The following is a 22,984-nucleotide window of genomic DNA, read 5'->3' on the forward strand; positions in this document are numbered from 1 at the left end:
GATGATAAGGAGGTTGATGGTGTTGGTGATAAGGTTGGTGGCATCAACACGAGTGTCCAGTGTGTTGACTTGATGCTTGAAGTGACCCCTGGACCGCAGTGGACTACTGCCTTCGGTTCTATCTATATCTGGACCGCTAACCTGCTATGGGCGCCTTCGGACGTCAGGTAGTGGTGATACAACACACACACTACAATGAGGAGCAACCTTGATAGATTGCTGCTATGCTGACTGTAACTAATGAGTACTTATGTTTCTAAGTATTGACTAGTTGTATGGTGAGTAGAGTGGATGAGGATCCACTCGACCTATGATGATGAGAAAGCATGGTTATATACCTCTTCACAGCATCGCCAGCGATGCTGCTCCTGCTCTCTCTCCAGAGAGTACCTTCTTCATCGAGTACTGCTCAGGGGCCTCTCCTGCTTGGCACCCCTGTGCCTCTTGAGCTGTGTCGACTCCTTCGACACTGCTCCTCCTCCTCATGACCTGGTGTTGACTCCTTCGTCACTGCTCCTTCTCCTTTGATCAGTGACAGTTCCTTTGGCTCTTGTCTCTCGAGCCCCTGAGTGGTAACCATCTGCATGCTCCTTGAGCTTGGTCCTCTTCGTGGCTGTGCCTGCTCCTTGAGCTTGGTCCTCCTCGTGGCTGTGCTTGGCCCTCCTTTGCATGTGAGTCCATAGGAGTCCATGGTCTCCATGGAGACTGCACTACGACCATGCTCTCTACTGATCTTGACTAGATCTTCGATACCTGTGCTCCTTCCATATGAACCCGTGACCCTCCTGCTTCTTGAGCATCCAGGCCCATGACACTACCCCCCTCTTAAGAGCCGAGCTCCATCGAGGCATGCTATGGTCTGGTTCATGCTGACTCCTCCTCCTCCTCCTCCTCGACAACATCGCCAACATCACCCTTCCTCCTACTCTCAACGTCATTCTCCTTCCTCCTCCTCTCTCTACTTTGTCTACTCACTCGTCCCCCCTCCGACACCTCATACCCCTGGATGAGGTCAGGAGAGTTGAGGTTCTCTACTGGTTCCCATGAAGCAGCTTCTTCTGAGTACCCTCTCCACAACACCTTGTACTCTGTAGTCCCATTGTGTGAACGCTTGTCGATGAGTGCTTCGACTTCGAAGTTGAGGTCCTCATCTGGAAGTGATGGTATGGTGGGCTGTTCAGCATGTTGAGGAAGAGAACTTGTTCTTGCTGGCTCGAGCATGGAGACATGGAACACATCATGCACCCTAAGGTTTGCTGGCAAAGTGATTCGATAAGCTCGGCGTCCTACCCGTTCCTGAACTGGGTAGGGTCCTGCAAACTGTCATGGGCCTGGATGCTCAAGAAGCAGGAGGGTCATGGGTTCATATGGAAGGAGCACAGGTATCGAAGACCTAGTCGACACCAGTAGAGAGCATGGTCGTAGTGCAGTCTCCATGGAGACCATGGACTCCTATGGACTCACATGCAAAGGAGGGCCAAGCACAGCCACGAGGAGGACCAAGCTCAAGGAGCAGGCACAGCCACGAAGAGGACCAAGCTCAAGGAGCATGCAGATGGTTACCACTCAGGGGCTCGAGAGACAAGAGCCAAAGGAACTGTCACTGATCAAAGGAGGAGGAGCAGTGTCGAAGGAGTCGACACCAGGTCATGAGGAGGAGAAGCAGTGTCGAAGGAGTCGACACAGCTCAAGAGGCACAGGGGTGCCAAGCAGGAGAGGCCCCTGAGCAGTACTCGATGAAGAAGGTACTCTCTGGAGAGAGAGCAGGAGCAGCATCGCTGGCGATGCTGAGAAGAGGTATATAACCATGCTTTCTCATCAATAGGTCGAGTGGATCCTCATCCACTCTACTCACCATAACTAGTTATCACTTCAGCATAAGTATACATTAGTTTCAGTCAGCATAGCAGCAATCTATCAAGGTTGCTCCTCATCGTAGTGTGTGTGTTGTATCACCACTACCTGACGTCCGAAGGCGCCCATAGCAGGTTAGCGGTCCGGATATAGATAGAACCGAAGGCAGTAGTCCACTGCGGTCCGGGGATCACTTCAAGCATCAAGTCAACACACTGGACACTCGTGTTGACGCCACCAACCTTATCACCAACACCATCAACCTCATTATCATCGACATCACCAATCTCATCACCAACACCATCAACCTCATCATCATCAACACTCACACCAGACCTTGGTGTCATCATAACATTGATATTGATCGTGCCGAGCTACCCCTGAACGGAGTGTCCACAGAGGTCAGCCGAAACCTACGATAGGATATACAACAAACGCCACCTGCTGTCACTGCACAACTTGATAGTCACCGAGTATCTCGAGACAATAGCTGTCGCACAGTTTGATAGTCACCGAGTATCTCGACAGACCGACCTGGGTTTCAGGCGCGAGACCCCTGACATTAGAGTGGATCGTTCAAGCAGCTCCTCACGATCACCATGACGGACCCAGACCTCAACAATAAGCTCGATAGACTACTCACTCTATTGGAAGCTCAGCTAGAGCTTACTAGGCAGGGTCATCGAGAGGAACAACTACAACGAGCTCAGCTGGGTAGGGAGGAGACAATGGACCTCTCTCACTCAGAAGACCAAGCAGGAGGAGGAGATGAGTCTATGATAGGAGACCCACATACTCCTACTCCGGCTCCACGACCAAGACGATCAGTCTCATTCAACCTGGATGAGCAGGAGGACATCAACTACGAGAAGTATGCTTCACCTACTGGGCCAAGATATGTCAAGACTAAGCTGGACCCCTACAGCAGGACTAGGACGGATCCTTACCCCCTGGACCACGAGGAGGATACCAGCATCATGGCAGAGCTTAACCGGTCAAAGCCCATTGCCACCCCCTTTCCAAAGTTCAATCCCCGAGACATGGAGATCTTCATTCTAGAAGCCGAAGCATGGTTTAAGTTCAACCAGGTGTATGAGCAGTCTAGGATGATCAATCACATGGGTGCTCAACTGGAAGGGACAGCAAGAGAGTGGTGGACCTCCAAGCTCCGCCTTGATAGAGCTAGAGAAGGAAGGTTGTTCAATGATTGGCACTACTTCACAGAGCGACTGTCAGAGCAGTTCAACCCACGCAATGCTAGGATGGAGGCATACAACAAGCTGTTGGCTCTCAGACTCACAAGTGATGCTCCTGGTGCCGCCACACGTCATGTAGAGCGGTTCAGAGACTTGGAGGGACAGGTCAACCTAGATGACAACGAGCTAGTGATTGATCTCTTCAGAGGAAGTCTCACTCGCAGCATACAGGAGAAGTTTGAGAGGAATCCACCTGGGAAGAGATGGGAGTGGTATCGAGAGGTTGAGGAGATCGATCGACAGAGGATGCTACTACAGCAGTCCTCGGCTAGACACTCACTCCCAAATGCCATGTCACCTCCACTAAGAACTGGGTCTCGGCCAAATCAAAGTTCGATCCCCATCCAACAACCCACTCAACCTTATCCAGCTCGATCACCATCACAAGCAACTACACAAGCAACTATACAAAACCTAAACCGACCCCTTCCTCATCATCCCACCCAACCCTCGAAGCAAGGAAGCCCTGCTCCATCAGGTATCAACACCTGTCATGTATGCAAGGGTATCGGCCATTGGGCCAGAGACTGCCCCAGCAGGAGGGTAAACCCTCTTAGCTCTCGACCCATGGGACCAAAGGTTATGGTCACCACAGCAGACCCCTTCGAGGAGGCCACCGACTCAGGAGATGGCCCCACAGGCAGCACTGAGACGGGTGACCCCGAGGCCATGGACCTCAGCTCATACCAGCAACCCATGGACCCCGATCACGAGGAGGAGCACAATGATGATGACGACGAGGGAAACGTCAGTGGGGTGATGCACTGATGGCATGCATTGCTCTACAAACCTCCTCGCCATCACTCTGTATATATCAAGATTGTCAAGTATGTTTCTCTACCAGTGGAGGCAAAGCAGTACTGGAGCTCTCTGGAATGGTTCAAGACCATCCTGCTCGGATACTAGCTGATACTGGTGCTGGTTTGTCCATAGTCTCAGATTCTTTCATTAGTAAGTACCAAATACCCACAAAACCCATAAAAACAAGATCGATCCATGGTGTCACCAGGCACCAACTCTCCATCAATAGTTCTGCGAGCATGCAGGTATCTATTGGTACACACAATCTGGGTGTGGTCGAAGCTTCAGTGGCCGACACTGCTGACTATGACCTCATCCTGGGGTTCACTGAGCTACGGAGGCTCAAACCCACCATACAATGGGATACGGGCCAGCTGGAGTTCAAGACTCAGGAGCAGGACCAACCCCCAAGGAGACCCCCTGAAGCAGCAAGAGCTGGGGACCTAACCATGAGGAGACCAACCCTTCATGGTAACGAGTTTGTCTCAGCAGAACGCATACTACGAGCAGCTCTAGAAGATGGACCCATAGGGCTCATGCTGTTGGAGGAGCCACCATCATCACTCCCGGCCTTTGGTTTCGTACCTACAGGCACAGATAAAGGAGTCGAGATGGAGGTGGAGGTAGACAAGGTGGTGACAGCTGCAGACATACCAAAGCCATACCAACACCTGCGAGATGTGTTTGATGAGGTGGAAGCAGACAAGCTGCCCCATCATACCGAGCACGATCTCCACCTCGAGTTGATAGAAGGAGGTAAGCCACCTCAAGGGCCCCTATACCTTAAGGGACCCAAGGAGATGTCCGAGTTGAGGAGATACTTGGATGAGAACCTCGAGAAGGGGTTCATAAGACCATCGAAGAGCCCAGCACGATCACCAGTGCTCTTCGTACCAAAGAAGGATGGAGGTCTCAGACTCTGTGTGGACTACAGAGGTCTCAACGAGATCACTGTCAAGAACAGGGCACCATTGCCCCTCATCGAGGAGCAGCTGTTCTTACTCAGGAAGGCAAGGATCTATACCAAGCTAGACCTTAGAGCAGCATACAACCTCATCCGGATTGCTAAAGGAGATGAATGGAAGACAGCTTTTGGCACTCAGTTGGGACTCTATGAGTACCTAGTGATGCCCTTTGGCCTAGCCAATGCTCCGGCTCACTTCCAGTCATTCATCAATGACATCTTCCGAGACATCATTGGAGTATATGTAGTGGTATACTTAGATGACTTCCTGATCTTCAGTGACACTGAAGAGGTACATGTGAAGCATGTCACCGAGGTCCTCACTCGCTTAAGGAGCAACAGGCTCTTTGCTAAGCTGTCGAAGTGTGAGTTCCACACCAAGACAGTCGAGTTCCTGGGGTACATCATCAAGCCAACGGGCATAGAGATGGACCCAGAAAAGGTGCGCACTGTCAAGGAGTGGCCAATGCCAGAGTCAATCCATGACATCCAGAGGTTCCTGGGTTTTGCCAACTTCTATCGAAGGTTCATAGCCCACTTTGCTCGCATAGCCAAGCCCTTGACAGCACTGGTAAAGCCTATAGAACAGTTCAAGAAGTTCGAGCTACCAGAGGAGGCCCAACAGGCCTTCCACAAGCTCATCCAGGCCTTCACATCAGCAGGAGTGCTTCAGCACTTCGACTACCACCTTCCAACAAGGTTGGAGACTGATGCAAGTGACTTTGCTATAGCAGGAGTGCTCAAGCAGGAGCATGAAGGACGATGGCATCCAGTGGCCTTCTACTCTAGGAAGATGTCTTCTGCCGAGAAGAACTATGAGATCCATGATAAGGAGCTCCTAGCTGTGGTCGCCTGCCTCACTCAGTGGCGACACATGCTAGCTGGACTACCGAACCAACTGGTCATCCTCACTGACCATGAAGCCCTCAAGTACTTCAAGTCACAGAGACGCATCACAGGTCGACAGGCTCGATGGGCCATACTACTAGCAGACTTCGACTTCATATTGCAGTATCAACCAGGAGACAAAGGTGGTGAACCCAATGCTCTCACCAGAAGGACAGACATGCAACCAGCTGGTGAAGAGCAGGATCACAATGTGAGGCAACTACTGCCTCCTCGAGTGTTCAAGGAGACAGCAGACCATGACTCGCTCCTAGTGGCCCCCATGATCTCGATGGAGTCCATAGCATCAAAAGGTCTCAAAGACCTGGTCAAGATCTTCCAGCCCTTAGACCAAGAGCTACAGGAGATACATAGGAAGAAGCCCTTCGAGGTCAGGGATGACCTATGGTACAGTGGAGGAAGGTTGGTTATCCCCAAAGTGATCATGCCAGGGAGGACCAACAACCGACACTCAAGGAGTGCCAAAGAGGTAGATGGACAGTCTCTCTCTGTAGAGCATCTGCGATTCATGGTGATGACCCAATGCCATGATGGTATCACTGCTGGACACGTAGGAAGAGATGCTACCATCAAGGCAGCACAACGACATTACTGGTGGCCAAACATGACAGCTTGGATTGCAGACTATGTAGCAAGTTGTCCTGTATGTGCTAGGTACAAAGCTCCTCGTCATCGTCCATATGGTTTGCTACAGCCACTAGCAACCCCAGACAGGCCCTGGGGCTCCATATCCCTCGACTTCATCGAAGGACTACCAACATCGAAGAAGTATGACTCCAAGACCTATGACTCTATCTTAGTCATTGTCGACAGGCTAACCAAGTTTGCCATACTAGCTCCAACCCATAAGACAGTCACGGCCAAACAGACTGCAGTATTGCTATATGGACACATGGTTAGACTCTTTGGATATCCAGATCACATGGTCTCGGACCGAGGCAGGCAGTTCATATCAGGAGCATGGAAGGCATTTGCAGAGCAAATGGGTGTGAAGCACTCACTTAGCACGGCTTACCATCCTCAAACTGATGGTCAGACAGAGAGAGTCAATCAGGTCATAGAGCAATATCTCAGGATGTACTGCAACTATGAGCAGAATGACTGGGCCAACCTGCTGGACACTGCGGCCTTTGTATACAACAACACGGTCCACAACAGCATTGGTGTCTCACCATTCTTTGCATGCTATGGATGGAACCCCAAAGCTCATCCTGACATCCCTCAACAACTAGGAGTCAATGATCCAGGTCGCTTCGAGTACCTCATGGATGGAAAGGAGCGTTGCAAGTACCTCCAGGAGCAGATCAGAGAGGCACAACGTAGATCAGTAAACCAGTATAACAGGAAGCACAAGGACATCGAGTTTAAGGTGGGTGATATGGTCTATATCAACCGACGAAACTGGAAGACAAGGAGACCCACACCCAAGTTAGACACCCGGTTTGCAGGACCCTACCCAGTTCAGGAACGGGTAGGACGTCAAGCTTACCGAATCACATTGCCAGCAAACCTTAGGGTGCATGATGTGTTCCATGTCTCCATGCTCGAGCCAGCAAGAACAAGTTCTCTTCCTCAACGTGCTGAACAGCCCACCATGCCACCACTTCCAGATGAGGACCTCGACTTCGAAGTCGAAGCACTCATCGACAAGCGTTCACACAATGGGACTACAGAGTACAAGGTGTTGTGGAGAGGGTACTCAGAAGAAGCTGCTTCATGGGAACCAGTAGAGAACCTCAACTGTCCCGACCTCATCCAGGAGTATGAGGTGTCGGAGGGGGGACGAGTGAGTAGACAAAGTAGAGAAAGGAGGAGAGAACAGGAGGAGTAGAGAGAGGAGGATGACGTTGAGAGAAGGAGGAAGGATGACGGGGGCGATGTTGTCAAGGAAGAGGAGGAGTCAGCATGAACCAGACCAGAGCATGCCTCGACGGAGCTCGGCTCTTAAGAGGGGGGTAGTGTCATGGGCCTGGATGCTCAAGAAGCAGGAGGGTCATGGGTTCATATGGAAGGAGCACAGGTATCGAAGACCTAGTCGACACCAGTAGAGAGCATGGTCGTAGTGCAGTCTCCATGGAGACCATGGACTCCTATGGACTCACATGCAAAGGAGGGCCAAGCACAGCCACGAGGAGGACCAAGCTCAAGGAGCAGGCACAGCCACGAAGAGGACCAAGCTCAAGGAGCATGCAGATGGTTACCACTCAGGGGCTCGAGAGACAAGAGCCAAAGGAACTGTCACTGATCAAAGGAGGAGGAGCAGTGTCGAAGGAGTCGACACCAGGTCATGAGGAGGAGGAGCAGTGCCGAAGGAGTCGACACAGCTCAAGAGGCACAGGGGTGCCAAGCAGGAGAGGCCCCTGAGCAGTACTCGATGAAGAAGGTACTCTCTGGAGAGAGAGCAGGAGCAGCATCGCTGGCGATGCTGAGAAGAGGTATATAACCATGCTTTCTCATCAATAGGTCGAGTGGATCCTCATCCACTCTACTCACCATAACTAGTTATCACTTCAGCATAAGTATACATTAGTTTCAGTCAGCATAGCAGCAATCTATCAAGGTTGCTCCTCATCGTAGTGTGTGTGTTGTATCACCACTACCTGACGTCCGAAGGCGCCCATAGCAGGTTAGCGGTCCGGATATAGATAGAACCGAAGGCAGTAGTCCACTGCGGTCCGGGGATCACTTCAAGCATCAAGTCAACACACTGGACACTCGTGTTGACGCCACCAACCTTATCACCAACACCATCAACCTCATTATCATCGACATCACCAATCTCATCACCAACACCATCAACCTCATCATCATCAACACTCACACCAGACCTTGGTGTCATCATAACATTGATATTGATCGTGCCGAGCTACCCCTGAACGGAGTGTCCACAGAGGTCAGCCGAAACCTACGATAGGATATACAACAAACGCCACCTGCTGTCACTGCACAACTTGATAGTCACCGAGTATCTCGAGACAATAGCTGTCGCACAGTTTGATAGTCACCGAGTATCTCGACAGACCGACCTGGGTTTCAGGCGCGAGACCCCTGACACAAACCAGGTATCCAACTTGGGTGTGGGTCTCCGTGTCTTCCAGTTTCGTCAGTTGATATAGACCATACCACCCACCTTAAACTCGATGTCCTTGTGCTTCCTGTTATACTGGTCTACTGATCTATGTTGTGCCTCTCTGATCTGCTCCTGGAGGTACTTGCAACGCTCCTTTCCATCCATGAGGTACTCGAAGCAACCTGGGTCATTGACTCCTAGTCGTTGAGGGATGTCAGGATGAGCTTTGGGGTTCCATCCATAGCATGCAAAGAATGGTGAGACACCAATGCTGTTGTGGACCGTGTTGTTGTATACAAAGGCTGCAGTGTCCAGCAGGTTGGCCCAGTCATCCTGTTCATAGTTGCAGTACATCCTGAGGTATTGCTCTATGACCTGATTGACTCTCTCTGTCTGACCATCAGTTTGAGGATGGTAAGCCATGCTAAGTGAGTGCTTCACACCCATTTGCTCTGCAAATGCCTTCCATGCTCCTGATATGAACTGCCTGCCTCGGTCCGAGACCATGTGATCTGGATATCCAAAGAGTCTAACCATGTGTCCATATAGCAACACTGCAGTCTGTTTGGCCATGACCGTCTTATGGGTTGGAGCTAGTATGGCAAACTTGGTTAACCTGTCAACAATGACTAAGATAGAGTCATAGGTCTTGGAGTCATACTTCTTCAATGGTGGTAGTCCTTCAATGAAGTCGAGGGATATGGAGCCCCAGGGCCTGTCTGGTGTTGCTAGTGGCTGTAGCAAACCATATGGACGGTGACGAGGAGCTTTGTACCTAGCACATACAGGACAACTTGCTACATAGTCTGCAATCCAAGCTGTCATGTTTGGCCACCAGTAATGTCATTGAGCTGCCTTGATGGTAGCATCTCTTCCTATGTGTCCAGCAGTGATACCATCATGGCATTGGGTCATCACCATGAATCACAGATGCTCTACAGAGAGAGACTGTCCATCTACCTCTTTGGCACTCCTTGAGTGTCAGTTGTTGGTCCTCCCTGGCATGATCACTTTGGGGATAACTAACCTTCCTCCACTGTACCATAGGTCATCCTTGACCTCGAAGGGCTTCTTCCTATGTATCTCCTGTAGCTCTTGGTCTAAGGGCTGGAAGATCTTGACCAGGTCTCTGAGACCTTTTGATGCTATGGACTCCATCGAGAGCATAGGGGCCACTAGGGTCGAGTCATGGTCTGCTGTCTCCCTGAACACTCGAGGAGGCAGTAGTTGCCTCACATTGTGATCCTGCTCTTCACCAGCTGGTTGCATGTCAGTCCTTCTGGTGAGAGCATTGGGTTCACCACCTTTGTCTCCTGGTTGATACTGCAATATGAAGTCGAAGTCTGCTAGTAGTATTGCCCATCGAGCCTGTCGACCTGTGATGCGTCTCTGTGACTTGAAGTACTTGAGGGCTTCATGGTCGGTGAGTATGACCAGTTGGCTTGGTAGTCCAGCTAGCATGTGTCGCCACTGAGTGAGGCAGGCAACCACAGCTAGGAGCTCCTTGTCATGGATCTCATAGTTCTTCTCGGCAGAAGACATCTTCCTGGAGTAGAAGGCCACTGGATGCCATCATCCTTCATGCTCCTGCTTGAGTACTCCTGCTATAGCAAAGTCACTTGCATCAGTTTCCAACCTTGTTGGAAGGTGGTAGTCGAAGTGCTGAAGCACTCCTGCTGATGTGAATGCCTGGATGAGCTTGTGGAAGGCCTGTTGGGCCTCCTCTGGTAGCTCGAACTTCTTGAACTGTTCTATAGGCTTTACCAGTGATGTCAAGGGCTTGGCTATGCGAGCAAAGTGGGCTATGAACCTTCGATAGAAGTTGGCAAAACCCAGGAACCTTTGGATGTCATGGATTGACTCTGGCATTGGCCACTCCTTGACAGTGTGCACCTTTTCTGGGTCCATCTCTATGCCTGTCGGCTTGATGATGTACCCCAGGAACTCGACTGTCTTGGCGTGGAACTCACACTTAGACAGCTTAGCAAAGAGCCTGTTGCTCCTTAAGCGAGTGAGGACCTCGGTGACATGCTTCACATGTGCTTCTTCAGTGTCACTGAAGATCAGGAAGTCATCTAGGTATACTACCACATATATCCCAATGATGTCTTGGAAGATGTCATTGATGAATGACTGGAAGTGAGCCAGAGCATTGGCTAGGCCAAAGGGCATCACTAGGTACTCATAGAGTCCCAACTGAGTGCCAAAAGCTGTCTTCCATTCATCTCCTTTAGCAATCCGGATGAGGTTGTATGCTGCTCTAAGGTCTAGCTTGGTATAGATCCTTGCCTTCCTGAGTAAGAACAGCTGCTCCTCGATGAGGGGCAATGGTGCCCTGTTCTTGACAGTGATCTCGTTGAGACCTCTGTAGTCCACACAGAGTCTGAGACCTCCATCCTTCTTTGGTACGAAGAGCACTGGTGATCGTGCTGGGCTCTTCGATGGTCTTATGAACCCCTTCTCGAGGTTCTCATCCAAGTATCTCCTCAACTCGGACATCTCCTTGGGTCCCTTAAGGTATAGGGGCCCTTGAGGTGGCTTACCTCCTTCTATCAACTCGAGGTGGAGATCGTGCTCGGTATGATGGGGCAGCTTGTCTGCTTCCACCTCATCAAACACATCTCGCAGGTGTTGGTATGGCTTTGGTATGTCTGCAGCTGTCACCACCTTGTCTACCTCCACCTCCATCTCGACTCCTTTATCTGTGCCTGTAGGTACGAAACCAAAGGCCGGGAGTGATGATGGTGGCTCCTCCAACAGCATGAGCCCTATGGGTCCATCTTCTAGAGCTGCTCGTAGTATGCGTTCTGCTGAGACAAACTCGTTACCATGAAGGGTTGGTCTCCTCATGGTTAGGTCCCCAGCTCTTGCTGCTTCAGGGGGTCTCCTTGGGGGTTGGTCCTGCTCCTGAGTCTTGAACTCCAGCTGGCCCGTATCCCATTGTATGGTGGGTTTGAGCCTCCGTAGCTCAGTGAACCCCAGGATGAGGTCATAGTCAGCAGTGTCGGCCACTGAAGCTTCGACCACACCCAGATTGTGTGTACCAATAGATACCTGCATGCTCGCAGAACTATTGATGGAGAGTTGGTGCCTGGTGACACCATGGATCGATCTTGTTTTTATGGGTTTTGTGGGTATTTGGTACTTACTAATGAAAGAATCTGAGACTATGGACAAACCAGCACCAGTATCAGCTAGTATCCGAGCAGGATGGTCTTGAACCATTCCAGAGAGCTCCAGTACTGCTTTGCCTCCACTGGTAGAGAAACATACTTGACAATCTTGATATATACAGAGTGATGGCGAGGAGGTTTGTAGAGCAATGCATGCCATCAGTGCATCACCCCACTGACGTTTCCCTCATCATCATCATCATCATGCTCCTCCTCCTCATGGTCGAGGTCCATGGGTTGCTGGTATGAGCTGAGGTCCATGGCCTCGGGGTCAGTCTCAGTGCTGCCTGTGTGGCCATCTCCTGAGTCGGTGGCCTCCTCAAAGGGGTCTGCTGTGGTGACCATAACCTTTGGTCCCATGGGTCGAGAGCTAAGAGGGTCTACCCTCCTGCTGGGGCAGTCTCTGGCCCAATGGCCAATACCCTTGCATACATGACAGGTGTTGATACCTGATGGAGCAGGGCTTCCTTGCTTCGAGGGTTGGGTGGGATGATGAGGAAGGGGTCGGTTAGTTGGTCGGTTTAGGTTTTGTATAGTTGCTTGTGTAGTTGCTTGTGCTGGTGATCGAGCTGGATAAGGTTGAGTGGGTTGACGGATGGGGATCGAACTTTGATTTGGCCGAGACCCAGTTCTTAGTGGAGGTGACGTGGCATTTGGAAGTGAGTGTCTAGCCGAGGACTGCTGTAGTAACATCCTCTGTTGATCGATCTCCTCAACCTCTCGGTACCACTCCCATCTCTTCCCAGGTGGATTCCTCTCAAACTTCTCCTGTATGCTGCGAGTGAGACTTCCTCTGAAGAGATCAATCACTAGCTCGTTGTCATCTAGGTTGACCTGTCCCTCCAAGTCTCTGAACTGCTCTACATGATGTGTGGTGGCACCAGGAGCATCACTTGTGAGTCTGAGAGCCAACAGCTTGTTGTATGCCTCCATCCTAGCATTGCGTGGGTTGAACTGCTCTGACAGTCGCTCTGTGAAGTAGTGCCAATCATTGAACAACCTTCCTTCTCTAGCTCTATCAATATGGAGCTTGGAGGTCCACCACTCTCTTGCTGTCCCTTCCAGTTGAGCACCCATGTGGTTGATCATCCTAGTCTGCTCATACACCTGGTTGAACTTAAACCATGCTTCGGCTTCTAGAATGAAGATCTCCATGTCTCAGGGATTGAACTTTGGGAAGGGGGTGGCGTTGGGCTTTGACCGGTTAAGCTCTGCCATGATGCTGGTGTCCTCCTCATGGTCCAGGGAGTAAGGGTCCGTCCTAGTCCTGCTGTAGGGGTCCACCTTAGTCTTGACATATCTTGGCCCAGTAGGTGAAGCATACTTCTCATAGTTGATGTCCTCCTGCTCATCCAGGTTGAATGAGACTGATCGTCTTGGTCGTGGAGCTGGAGTAGGAGTATGTGGGTCTCCTATCATAGACTCATCTCCTCCTCCTGCTTGGTCTTCTGAGTGAGAGAGGTCCATTGTCTCCTCCCTGCTCAGTTGAGCTCGTTGTAATCGTTCCTCTCGATGACCCTGTCTGGTAAGCTCTAGCTGTGCTTCCAATAGAGTGAGTAGTCTATCGAGCTTATTGTTGAGGTCTGGGTCCATCATGGTGATCGTGAGGAGCTGCTTGAACGATCCACTCTAATGTCAGGGGTCTCGCGCCTGAAACCCAGGTCAGTCTGTCGAGATACTCGGTGACTATCAAACTGTGCAACAGCTATTGTCTCGGTATCGGTGACTATCAAGTTGTGCAGTGACAGCAGGTGGCGTTTGTTGTATATACTATCATAGGTTTTGGCTGACCTCTGTGGACACTCCGTTCAGGGGTAGCTCGGCATGATCAATATCAATGCTTCGGTTATGATGACACCAAGGTCTGGTGTGAGTGTTGATGATGATGAGGTTGATGTCATTGGTGATAAGGTTGGTGAGTGTTGATGATAAGGAGGTTGATGGTGTTGGTGATAAGGTTGGTGGTGTCAACACAAGTGTCCAGTGTGTTGACTTGATGCTTGAAGTGACCCCCAGACCACAGTGGACTACTGCCTTCGGTTCTATCTATATCTGGACCGCTAACCTGCTATGGGCGCCTTCGGACGTCAGGTAGTGGTGATACAACACACACACTACAATGAGGAGCAACCTTGATAGATTGCTGCTATGCTGACTGTAACTAATGAGTACTTATGTTTCTAAGTATTGACTAGTTGTATGGTGAGTAGAGTGGATGAGGATCCACTCGACCTATGATGATGAGAAAGCATGGTTATATACCTCTTCACAGCATCGCCAGCGATGCTGCTCCTGCTCTCTCTCCAGAGAGTACCTTCTTCATCGAGTACTGCTCAGGGGCCTCTCCTGCTTGGCACCCCTGTGCCTCTTGAGCTGTGTCGACTCCTTCGACACTGCTCCTCCTCCTCATGACCTGGTGTCGACTCCTTCGTCACTGCTCCTTCTCCTTTGATCAGTGACAGTTCCTTTGGCTCTTGTCTCTCGAGCCCCTGAGTGGTAACCATCTGCATGCTCCTTGAGCTTGGTCCTCTTCGTGGCTGTGCCTGCTCCTTGAGCTTGGTCCTCCTCATGGCTGTGCTTGGCCCTCCTTTGCATGTGAGTCCATAGGAGTCCATGGTCTCCATGGAGACTGCACTACGACCATGCTCTCTACTGATCTCGACTAGATCTTCGATACCTGTGCTCCTTCCATATGAACCCGTGACCCTCCTGCTTCTTGAGCATCCAGGCCCATGACAGTGGCCACATGCTTACTGGTCGCCACTCTGTTTTGTTGGACCAGCATTTAGACTCCATGAATCTTGCAGAGTTGCTCCAGAATATATTCAGGCTGTAGTCTGGGCTGTAGAAAAGCCATCCTTTTCTTTCCAGACTGTATCCCAGAAATATAGATGCTACAGCTCATTGGTCTAGCTTTTTATTATCTCTTTTAACTTTGGGAATGTTTACCCATGCAAGACATCTGAAAACATGTAAGAGTCTCATGAGCTGCTCCAGTGGCTTCCCAAACATAGCTTGGTATGGAAACTTGCTGTCAATGTTTGGAGTGAGGTTCATTTTGAATGCTGTGGCCTGGATTGCATAGGGCCAGAAACTCTTTGGCAGCCTCCTTTGCATGAGCAGTGTTTGCATCTTTTCACCCAAACTCCTATTCATCCTCTCCACACATCTGTTCTGTCTGCTATTGTATCCCATGGTCATCTGCCATTCAATGCCCTTATCATGTGTCCATTCAAGTGCATCATTGCTTCTCCACTCTGTGCCTTGATCAGATTGTATTGCTTTTAGGCTCCTTCCTGTCTGTGTTTTGAGATATGATACAATTGTCTTGAGCTTGGGAAATGCATGGCTCTTTTGTAACAAAGGCTGCATGTACACATACTTGCTGTGGTCATTGACCAGTACCAGTGTGCACATGTATTCTGTTGCATGTGATGAATTGACTATCATGTTGATGTGAACAAGGTCAAGCAGGGAGACAGACTTCTCTCCACTACCTTGTCCCATTCAGGCTGCCATGCTCTTGGAACAGATGCATTGCTCACATGTCATAGCAGTATCTGGGTCCAAATCTGCTGTGTTATTGTCCTTTAAGCAATTGATGATGGCCCTTGTCTTGTCTTGGCCTGGATGCCCTAGATGCTCATGCCACAATTGTTGTTTTGATATTTTGGCCTTGCCTTCAGCCTGCTCAAAATCTTCATTGACATCTTCAAATAGTGATGTTGACATGATCATTGTGTTTTCTTGCCATGTGTCACCTTGGAACTCTAAGAGCCCTTGCTCGTAATCCTTGACCATCTTGAGTAGCATGCCATTCACTAAGCATATCTGCCTGCTGGTTGAATCCAGTATCACTTGTGCTCCTTCATCTGTCAGAGAGTTGGTTGACAATAGGTTAACATTTAGATGCCAAACATACAATACATTCTGGAGTAATATGTCTTCATGATTTGTTGATATGCTTGCATCTCCTATGGCTGTCACTTCTAGAACCTCACTTCTGGCAGTGAATACATGCTTTCTACAGGTTCTAGGATTAATGAGCATGCTATAAGTGTTGACCATGTGGTAACTAGCCCCTGAGTCTAAGATCCAACAAGATGTTTCTTTGGGACCTGGGGGCTTCTGCCAACTCGGTGTGAGGGAGCACCATGCTTCCTATTTGGATTTAGCAAGGGGAGAGTTCTCAGGGATGGTTACCAAAGCATCACACTGACTGATGCCATGTCCGGGTCATTTGAAAAGCTAGCATCAGAGCCTTTGTGGCCTAGTAGTGGCCTTGATGCTGGTGCAGTCTTCACCCTTCTCATTTTCCTCATTCTCCTTAATCAGTTCATCTTGGTCATTGTTGCTGGCAACTCTGGCATTAGCCTGGCAGGGATCAACCTTTTGAGCAGGGTTATTCTTGATAGCTGATTGTCAAATAGTCAAAGCAGTGGTGAGGGCACTGAAGGTGAGCTGATTGATGGTGGCAACTGTTTCTTTATACATTGGGTGGCATATGGTGCATTTCTGTAGGTTTGAGAACAAAGTATCATTGGCAAATGGTTTTCCCAACAGGCTGCTTTCTGTCTGAATGGACCTGATTTCCTGGATGAGTTTCCAGGCATCAGAGTTGAACATTCTAAGCTCACCTAACTGAGCAATGAGTGCAATTTGGCAAGAGGTGGTGGTAGCTTTGTTGGTCAGGCCATTCTCAATCTTCTTCCAGACCTGATGGAATGTGTGATGCTCTCTGATAATGTCTAGGATCAAGTAATTGATGTTATATTCCCTGGTAGTGTTGATGGTACCTCACAGTGCATTTGTTAAGGCATTGTCAAAGGTACAGTTCCATTTGGGGTGTTTCTTGTTGTACACTCCTTCAAGGTGTTTCATTGCATGAGGAATGCATTGGAGGAAAGACTTGATGTGAGCACTCCAACTGTAATAGTTGTGCAATGTGAGCTTGGGCACTGGCTCAAGGAGTTTTGCCAACATACAGAAGTTGTACTGTTTGCCACCATTGTCTAGGTCAGAGTCAGAATTGGTTTCTTCATTGGTGTCATTGTCGATTACATCAGTCTCTGTCTCATTGGTGGCCTTGTTATCAATGACTCGCATTTGGGCAGCCTTCCCCTTTCTACCTCCTTTGGCCTTGCCAGCTTGAGTTTCGGTTTCCTCTACTATAGCTGTTAGCAGGGGTGCAGCTTGGTCAGTAGGTCTTCAGACTCTTAATCAATTGAAGATTATTAAGGCTGTATGCTGTCCTGAGCTACTAACAAGCTCGTATCCACAGGCATGTATTCTAGAGAATAATGCTTATCATCTTATCAATGGAATGCTATATACATAGGCATATATATACTTGGTGATCACCTTCAACATGTGCCAATCTGTGATGAGTCACTCTTCATATCACTCCTGAGTTGTTGCCTCCTGTGTGTTATTATGACAATGCTTATGCATCCCACATGCATTGCCACCTATATGCGTCTTTGCTTCATTGATGGCTCACTTATGATCCACAGACCCCGTGATGCTCTGTGAACCCTGTGAATCCCGTTGGGATGCTGATGCATCTTCAACTGGACCATGTGGGAATCCTAGGTGTTGCAGTTTCTTCCCTTTTTTTTCTTTCTCTATTTCGACACCAGGGTCTGCTGCATTAAGCAGAACTTAACAAGAGAGGGTACAGGGACTCAGGAAGTAATGAGAAGGAGTCTCGTGAAGGGTCGTGTATCTCTCAAACATGTGATCTTGCGAATCGCTTGGACGAATCTCCCGATTCGATGGCTCTACTCACGTCTTTATGTACAGTCCCTGTCCAAAGTTTGGGGACAGGGTCCAATAGACAATAAATCAACTGTCCGATAGCATACCTTCCATCTGCTTGGAGGAGTGATCTCTCATAAGTGTCAGACTGAGCAAAACACACAGTGAGCAAGCTCGGAAGAAGGGCTTTTGATTGCAGTGAGTCTCAGAGCTGACTAATACTTGAGTGGACCTCCATGCTTAGTAAGCACTTGCTCCATGTGATGCTCCATCAACTCAATCACAGGTTTGATATGTTCAAGCATGATCTGGGTGTTCCACACTTCCTCTGCAGCTCTGGCAAGCTCATCCCAGGTTTTCAGAACTGGCAAACACTTACCAAGCAAGTTTTTGCAAAGCTGGTGGGTGTTCCTGCATCTTAATGTGGTATTTGGCCTGCTGTTGCTTGCAGATAGCAGCCTGATGACAGCTGCTGCCATCTTCGACAACTGACAGGCTGTCAGGGTATGCACTAACAGCAGTTATGGAGTCCTGGAGCGGCCTGTCAATGATCCAATCACAATATCTGACAGCTGTGAGGTTCTCAGCAGGATCCCATTGATTAGCCAACCCCAGCCACTTCTTTCTTGAAGCCAATGGGAGCACATTCAATGGGGTTTTAAGGTTGTATGCAATGCTGGCCCATACCTGGTGCCAGGGGTCTCGCGCCTGAAACCCAGGTCGGTCTGTCGAGATACTCAGTGACTATCAAACTGTGCAACAGCTATTGTCTCGGTATTGGTCTTGATGAGCTAGTTGCTTGGCAACTATCAAGTTGCGTGATGACAGTGGGTGGCATTCATTGTATATACTATCATAGGTTTTGGCTGACCTCTGTGGACACTCCATTCAGGGGTAGCTCAGCATGATCAATATCAATATGTAGGTTATGATGACACCAAGGTCTGGTGTGAGTGTTGATGATGATGAGGTTGATGGTGTTGGTGATAAGGTTGGTGGTGTCAACACAAGTGTCCAGTGTGTTGACGGATGCTTGAGGTGATCCCTGGACTGCAGTGGACTACTGCCTTCGGTTCTATCTATATCTGGACTGCTGACCTGCTATGGGTCGCCTTCGGATGTCAGGTAGTGGTGATACAACACATGCACTACAATGAGGAGCAACCTTGATAGATTGCTGCTATGCTGACTAAAACTAATATATACTTATGCTGAAGTGATAACTAGTTATGATGTGTGTAGAGTGGATGAGGATCCACTTGACCTTTGATGATGAGAGAGCATGGTTATATACCTCTTCACAGCATCGCCAGCGATGCTGCTCCTGCTCTCTCTCCAGAGAGTACCTTCTTCATCGAGTACTGTTTGTCAGGGGGCCTCTCCTGCTTGCTTGGCACCCCTGTGCCTCTTGAGCTGTGTCGACTCCTTCGACACTGCTCCTCCTCCTCAAGACCTGTCGACACTGCTCTCTCGAGCCCCTGAGTGGTAACCATCTGCATGCTCCTTGAGCTTGGTCCTCTTCGTGGCTGTGCCTGGCCCTCCTTGCATATGGGCTCGATCCTCCTTTGCAAGGGAGTCCATAGGAGTCCATGGTCTCCATGGAGACTGCACTACGACCATGCTCTCTACTGGTATCGACTAGATCTCCGATACCTGTGCTCCTTCCATATGAACCAGTGACCCTCCTGCTTCTTGAGCATTCAGGCCCAAGACATAGTCCATGATGTTGTTGAGACTCTCAGCACCAACCTGAGCCAGAGTGGGGACATGCAGAGTCAATGGCAGGCAAATCAAGTTCAGTATGAGGAGGATAGCATGGTAAGTACACAAAGCATGATGCAGCCTGCCTTGACAAGGCATCACAGTTCATTGGCACATGATCTTCAAGAGCAAATGTTTCAGGCACTGTTCACTTCCACTGGCCAACAGCAGGAGGACACAACCACATGCTCCAGGCACCACAAGAGGATGGCCAAGGACTACAATGCAATGTTGGCACAGGGCTGGTTGTCCAGGCAATGTTGCCAATTGTCAACACCTTCACATCCCTAGCACCTGTTCATTGTCATTCTTAGTGAAATCCTTCCACAAAAGACTTGATTGACTATGACCATCTGTAACAGTGTGAAACACGTGCTAACATGATACTGACAAGCTTCAGTATTAATAACATACATGTTATATCAAATTAATTGCCACCTTTGCTGCAGATGTGTTTTTAGAAACATGTGTTTTTTGGATGCTCCTAAAAGGGGTATTCAAAAACAGGAAAAAGTCATCAAAATCGAGAAACATGTGTTTCTACAGTCATGTCCAAAATTGCCCAGCATCTTTTAGGATAATTAAATGCTCATCACCACACATCAACTTTGCTTCTCAAGAGCTGATATCCTCAATGAAGTGTAGCTTGTGACATATTGTTGGAAAGCTGAGATTGAGAGCTACAAGTACATATAAGTTTTGTTGTGACTGGACCACATTTGTGCACAGTGAAAGTGCCACAACTTTTTTTGAGTGTAAAGCTCCTCCTAAATTACTATATACTATACTTTAGTATTTTGTATGACCCCCTTTTGCAACCCTTACAGCCTGTAACCTCCTGGGCATTGACTTTATGAGTGCCTGGACTGATTCCTTGGGAAAAGTTGCCCAAAACCTGTTGATAGCTGCAATGAGTTGAGCTTTATTGTTGATAGTATATCTTTGCTGATATAGCCACTTTTTCTGCTGCTGCCACACATGTTCTATAGGATTCAGGTCTGGAGACATTGCAGGCCAGGGCAATACATTGAGTTTGACCTCCTCCAGGTACTCCTTGGCAACTTTGGCAGTGTGAGGGTGGGCATTGTCTTGCTGAAAGATCAATTTATCCCTTGGTGGAATTCTCTGTATATTCTTCCACTTCAAGATGCTACCAGGCACTGCTTCCTCCAGCAACTCAATGTAATGCTCTGAATTTAGTTTGTCATCTATATAGACCATTAGACCTAGGCCTGCCCAGGTCATACACCCCCAAATCATGATGCTGTGGCCACCCCCCTGCAGTGTAGGTATATATATATCATAGTTGACATCCCTGGACCAGTGTCAGCAGTCGTGCACCCAAAACCTGAAATCTGTAATAGACCCGTGTCTATTATGAATTCTGTCAAGATATGCAACAACACTTGTGGTATTACAATTCTTGGCAAGATATGTAGTAGAGACATCACTATCACTTTTCTTGCTCAAAGATGCAGTAATGGCTTTGCTATTGCAGGTTTCGACTAACTGCTGTGGACACTCCATCCAGAGGTAGCTTGGCATGATCAATAACTTGAATGTATTGCCCAACACCAAAGGTCTGGTGTGAGTGAGAGGACTGGTAGCACCAACAAGAGTGTCCAGTGTGTTGACTGAATGCTTGAGGTGATCCCTGGACTGCAGTGGATGACTGCCTTCAGTTCTATCATTATCCAGACTGCAGGTTTCTATGAACTGCCTTCAGATGTCAGTGAGCAGTGATACAACACACACACTATGATGGATGCAATCTTATTGAGATTGCAACATGCTGACTGAATACTAATGTATACTTATGTGTAAAGTTATAACTAGTAGTGTATGGTGTAGAGTGGATGGCAATCCACTCTCTTGCTAGGACAGAGAACATGGTTATATACCTTTCTTGCAATGTCACCTGTGACACTGCTCACCCTCCTCATCCCTCCTATGCTCCCCATCCACCTTGTGATGCCACTTGTTGGCACCACCTCCTTGTCTCCTCTGGATGGGTGGCCTCTGGCTGCTTCATCTCCATCAGGGGTCATTCCCACCTCATCTGGGTGGCAACTTGCACCCTGCCATCCTTTCTTTGTCTTTGGCACCCACCTTCTTTTGCCAGCTTCATCACCGTGGTGCCCCTGCCTCATCTGATGGTGTCCCCTCCTTGTTCGGTGACCTCCTCTTGCCATATCAGCAATGGGGTGCCTCTCTGACCAATTCCTGTGAGTTCTGTCATACTCAGCATGATATCGTGATTCCCACTGAATCCTGTAGTAGCAATGTTGTTCCTACTGATCCCAATGAGTTATGCCCTAGAGTTGCTTCTACTACTGATCTCAGTGAACTCTTCTTTAAGCTCTTGCTTAGCCCAATCCTGTGATTTCTGCACTCCTTCATATGACTTCACTTCTTCCCGCCTCCTGCACATCTGGCCCCATGACAACCAGTATCGCTTTTCCAAGCCCTTTCCAATGTGTTGAACCTTGCATTCATCACTCCAGATGACATTCTTCCATTGTTCAACAGTCCAATGTCTATACTCCTTGGCAAATACCCTCCTTGCCTTCCTATGTTTATCTATGAGCAAGGGTTTTCTTCTTTTTGCCCTAAACTTAAGTCCAGCTTGCTTCAGCACACATGTAATGGTTTGTCTGGACAAATGAAGTTGATAGTGTTGTAGCCAGTAGGCTGAAGCTTCAGTAGCTGAAGTATAAGAATTCTTGCTAATTCCTCTGGTGAGTAATGCCTGTTGGCATGAGGAGAGGAGGAGGGGCCTCCCAGGGGTCCTTTTCACATATTCACTCTCTGGTACCCATTTTGCCAGTTCAGCAATGCTGGATTTGTTGATAGACAGTTTAGTTGCTATCTCCCTTGTTGAGAAACCTGCTTGGAGCAGCTCTTTGAGCTCAATTCTGTGCAAAGCAATAAGTTACACAAGGTACAGAATTAATTAAGAAGGAGGAGGGGCTACAAAGAGTGCCAACCTAAATTCCAGCATATTCTTTGGTGGGACCACCCTTTTTTTCTCACATATTCTGATAGCAGGCTATCCAAGCTTTGCAACCATACCACACAAAGTGGGTGTTGTCAAAGAGAACAAAGAGTACTGGTCATCATCATGAAAAGGACCTGAGAACACCATATCAAATTAATTAGATGCCGGTGTCAAAGGTCTTACGGGAGGCGTCGGCGATGCTATTCACAGAGTACTGAAAGAATGCTGCTTAATGAAGGTGGAGTGGTTAAGATGCTGCTAATGAAAATGGAGTGGCATTAGGGTTGGGCTTGCTTGTGGAGATGATGGTTATGAGCTAAGTACATGCATGCACAACTGAGCCTTCTTTGATCAAAATGAGAGGTCTCTCGCCTGAAAAAGCTCTAATCAACAAGTGAATGCGTAAACAGTGATCAAGACACGAAACTCAGCTATGCATCCTAT

The 22,984-nt window shown here is 48.9% G+C and overlaps 3 protein-coding genes across 3 annotated transcripts; 2 read left to right on the plus strand and 1 right to left on the minus strand.

The window, feature by feature from the left end:
* Positions 1-1,649: 1,649 nt before the first annotated feature.
* Positions 1,650-3,878, plus strand: UHO2_02072 (uncharacterized protein; the record flags this gene model as incomplete). Its single annotated transcript, XM_041559509.1, has 3 exons — positions 1,650-1,745; positions 1,986-2,255; positions 2,421-3,878. 3 exons carry the CDS (start codon positions 1,650-1,652, stop codon positions 3,876-3,878), a joined length of 1,824 nt encoding a protein of 607 aa, XP_041415443.1.
* A 107-nt stretch (positions 3,879-3,985) lies between these two features.
* UHO2_02073 (uncharacterized protein) lies at positions 3,986-8,145 on the plus strand (the record flags this gene model as incomplete). The annotated part of the gene is made up of 2 exons (XM_041559510.1): positions 3,986-7,567; positions 7,741-8,145. The coding sequence occupies 2 exons, from the start codon at positions 3,986-3,988 to the stop codon at positions 8,143-8,145; spliced, it is 3,987 nt and encodes a 1,328-aa protein (XP_041415444.1).
* A 232-nt stretch (positions 8,146-8,377) lies between these two features.
* Positions 8,378-13,620, minus strand: UHO2_02074 (uncharacterized protein; the record flags this gene model as incomplete). Its single annotated transcript, XM_041559511.1, is given in 7 exon segments — positions 8,378-8,647; positions 8,912-9,626; positions 9,879-10,413; positions 10,471-12,107; positions 12,125-12,132; positions 12,205-13,131; positions 13,309-13,620. 7 exon segments carry the CDS (start codon positions 13,618-13,620, stop codon positions 8,378-8,380), a joined length of 4,404 nt encoding a protein of 1,467 aa, XP_041415445.1.
* Positions 13,621-22,984: the final 9,364 nt, after the last annotated feature.

Source organism: Ustilago hordei, assembly GCF_900519145.1.
Source record: "Ustilago hordei strain Uho2 genome assembly, contig: UHO2_contig_03, whole genome shotgun sequence".
Lineage (NCBI taxonomy): Eukaryota > Fungi > Basidiomycota > Ustilaginomycetes > Ustilaginales > Ustilaginaceae > Ustilago > Ustilago hordei.